The following is a 3,221-nucleotide window of genomic DNA, read 5'->3' as shown; positions in this document are numbered from 1 at the left end:
GATCCTTAAGATTCCATGTGGATGGCTCAACTCTTGAATTCTCACTAAGATACTCTACCGCACCTTGGAATCCACTCATCTTTTTCTTGTACCATGCTTGGACCTCAAATATTTGTTTGGCTTTTTTGATGGACCTTGAGTCTCCTTGCCCCTCAACATTCATTTGCTCACCATCTAGCATTCCAAGAAGGATTTGAAGTTGAGAATCCGTTTCTAAGATAGCATATTGATGTGGGTCTATGAAGCTCCTTGGTGAAATTGTCACCCATCAATTTACTCATGCATGAGTACTTTCACTTCTTGGTGTTTTAAATCTTCTTCATCAACATGTTGTAGATCTACTTCATCCACCTTCTCTAACTCTTTCTCATCATCAATCAAATCAAAATTGGGAGGTTGGATAAGGTCCACTTCAACATTTTGTAGCCATCCTTCATTAACCTCCTCTAAGCCTTTTTCATTATCAAAGACATCAAATTTAGGAGGTTAGGTGAAGTCTACATTAGTATTCACTTCTTCCGGCTCAATTACCTCATCTTCCTCCAAGAAGGCACACTTCCATTGGAGAGAGAAAGGTTGCAACTCCTCATTAGAGTCTTCTTGAAATAGTGGAGGTGGTGGAAAGTCCACATCATAGTCATAGTTCTTCCCCACACTTAGACCTTTACCCATACTCATCTCATGAGGAGTCTCATGGTGGATCTTAACTACAGCTTTATCAATCAAATCACACCAGAAGATAGAATGGTCCACCGGCAGATGCTTCATAGTCTCATCCAAATTGAAGCTCATGGTTCTACCATCAATCTCAAAAGAGTAAGTGCCCGAAAATGCATCAAGATTAAACCTAGAAGTCTTCAAGAAAGTCCTCCCTAATAGAATGGATGATGGCTTTCCGGATTCATTAGGAGGCATCTCTAGGATGTAAAAATCAATCGAGAAGGTCAATCCCTTGATGCTCACTAAGACATCCTTAGCAATACCGGCCACAGAAATAATACTCTTGTCGGCTAAAACAAAACAAGCTGCCGACCTTTTCAATGGTGGAAGGTCTAATTCATTGTAAATAGACAAAGGCATAATGCTCACACAAGCACCAAGATCACATATACAATCTATAAATTTAACATCATCTATAGTGCAAGAAACTAAGCAAGGACCGGGATCACCACATTTCTCCGGTATAGTACCCATCAAAGCAGAAATTGAGCTACCCAAAGGAATAGTTTCTAATTCATTAATCTTTTCCTTGTTCATGAACAAATCTTTTAGAAACTTAGCATACTTAGGAACTTGGCGAATATCATCAAAAAGGGGAATAGTTACCTCAATTTTTTTGAAGATATCCATCATCTTGAGATCTAGCTCCACTTGCTTTTTAGTCCTCTTTGCCAAAGTAGGAAATGGGATTGGCATGGGCTTTTTCAAGACATCTTTTTCCTTGGAGCCACTTTCCCTAGCTTGAGCAACTTCCTCTTCAACAACTTCTTATACATCCTCCTCATCTTCTACATCCTCCACCTCAACAATATCTTCATCAATAGTAGCCTCCTTCGCCTTTGATTCCTTAGAGCTCCTCTCTTGTAGTATGGTGCCAGACCTTAAAGAGATAGCATTGATGCTACCCTTTGGATTGGGCAATGGTTGAGAGGGAAGTACACTTGAGCTTGAGAGTTGAGAGGGGTTTTGAATTTGGTTGGATGGTGGAGTTAACAGGGATATGGCATTGGCAAAGGAGGCCATAGTGGCCTCTTGTCTCCTTAGAAACTCCCTTTGCTCTTGAAGGAAATTGTGGAAGCTATCATCCATAGGGGCTTGGTTGGAAGAAGAAGAAGGGTAAGTGATTTGTGGGATTTGAGGTTTTATAATTTGAGGCACTTGAACTTGTCTTTGGTGTGGAGGTTGATATCTTTGGCCTTCATTTTGTTGGTTGTGGTATGGTTGAAAGTTGTTATTCCCTCTTTGATTTGCACCATCTCTCCATCCTTGGTTTGAGTTCTCTTTCCAACCTTGGTTTTGCCACCCTTGGTCATAATTACCCCCTTTGTTGATAAGGGCCTTGATTGGAATAGTTGAAGTAAGCATTGGGGGCCGCCAAGGTATTGTCCCCTTGGAGTTGTGGACATTCATCGGAAATTTAACGAAGTACAAATTCTTTATGCTCCTTGATTCATGCCCTCATCTCATGAAACCAAGGTAGGAATAATTTGTCTAGAAAAGAGATCTTCCTAGACAAATTCTTTCCACCTTGGATGATGCACGAGATCTCTTTTCTCAACCAATTCATCACCTCTGGTGGGAAGAATTTGTCTAGAAATTCCCTTCGAAGCAAATTCCAATTGGTGACAACATCATCGGGTAGGGTATAAAACCACTCCTTTGCAAACACCCAAACAGCAACTTCATCGAAGCCTTCTCGCCTTGTGGTTGAGCAAACACCTTGAAAGTCCCTAATATGTCTAATAGGGTCTTGAGTGGACAAACCATGGAACTTGGGAAGTAGATTGATCAAGGCGGTCTTTAGCTTAAAATTGGCATTCAAGTCCGAATAATGCACTTGAAGCGGTTGGAGAGTGCAGTCCGGAGCACCCGCCTCCTTGAGCGTGATTCTTCTTGGGGCGGCCATGGTATCGGTACCTAAGTCTATAGAAGAGACATCAATAGAACCAATGGAAGAGTAAACGGTTTCCCTTTCAAATGATGCTTCGGATAAGGTTGGTGAATTAGCGGAAGCCTCTTCGCCACCCTCAAAATCTAACTGATGCCGAGCTTGCCAAAGATGTGATAAAGTTCTTTCAATTTCCGGATCAAATGGGGCTAAGCTCGGATCTGGTAGTGAATGCGTCATTCAAGAAAAGAAACATAGAACTCATGACAATAAGCTATACTGGAATAAAATGATTACTAATTACTACTAATATAACTTCTAACTAAAGACTAGACTAGCAAACAATCAACAAAAAGAGTAGCTATTCACATATAGACATATTCACACTAGCCAACAATATAACACCATTGCAAGTCCCCGACAACGGTGCCAAAACTTGATGTGAGATAAATGCCAATTAGGAAATTCACCAAAGGATTTTTCTCAATTTAATGTCGCAAAGTACAGTCCCAACCGACGAAGTATCCCTAATCAAAGTTTACTAGAATATCACAACAATCCAATCGATAACCGGGAGTAGAATTCCGGGTCGTTCTTCCAAGTACTTGCATTA

At 40.8% G+C, this 3,221-nt stretch overlaps 1 protein-coding gene across 1 annotated transcript; it reads right to left on the bottom strand.

The window, feature by feature from the left end:
- Positions 1-486: 486 nt before the first annotated feature.
- LOC140183027 (uncharacterized) lies at positions 487-1,416 on the bottom strand. Its single transcript, XM_072231027.1, has one exon. It carries the CDS (start codon positions 1,414-1,416, stop codon positions 487-489), a length of 930 nt encoding a protein of 309 aa, XP_072087128.1.
- Between the last annotated feature and the right edge of the window lie 1,805 nt (positions 1,417-3,221).

This window comes from Arachis hypogaea, chromosome 20 (genome assembly GCF_003086295.3).
Source record: "Arachis hypogaea cultivar Tifrunner chromosome 20, arahy.Tifrunner.gnm2.J5K5, whole genome shotgun sequence".
Classification (NCBI taxonomy): domain Eukaryota; kingdom Viridiplantae; phylum Streptophyta; class Magnoliopsida; order Fabales; family Fabaceae; genus Arachis; species Arachis hypogaea.
The sequence above is the reverse complement of the archived record's forward strand: the minus strand, read 5'-3'. Positions and strand labels throughout refer to the sequence as shown.

What these genes read in the sequence shown, in the direction of transcription:
- LOC140183027 (XM_072231027.1), bottom strand. Translation starts at nt 1,416, where the DNA reads ATGCCAATCCCATTTCCTACTTTGGCAAAGAGGACTAAAAAGCAAGTG.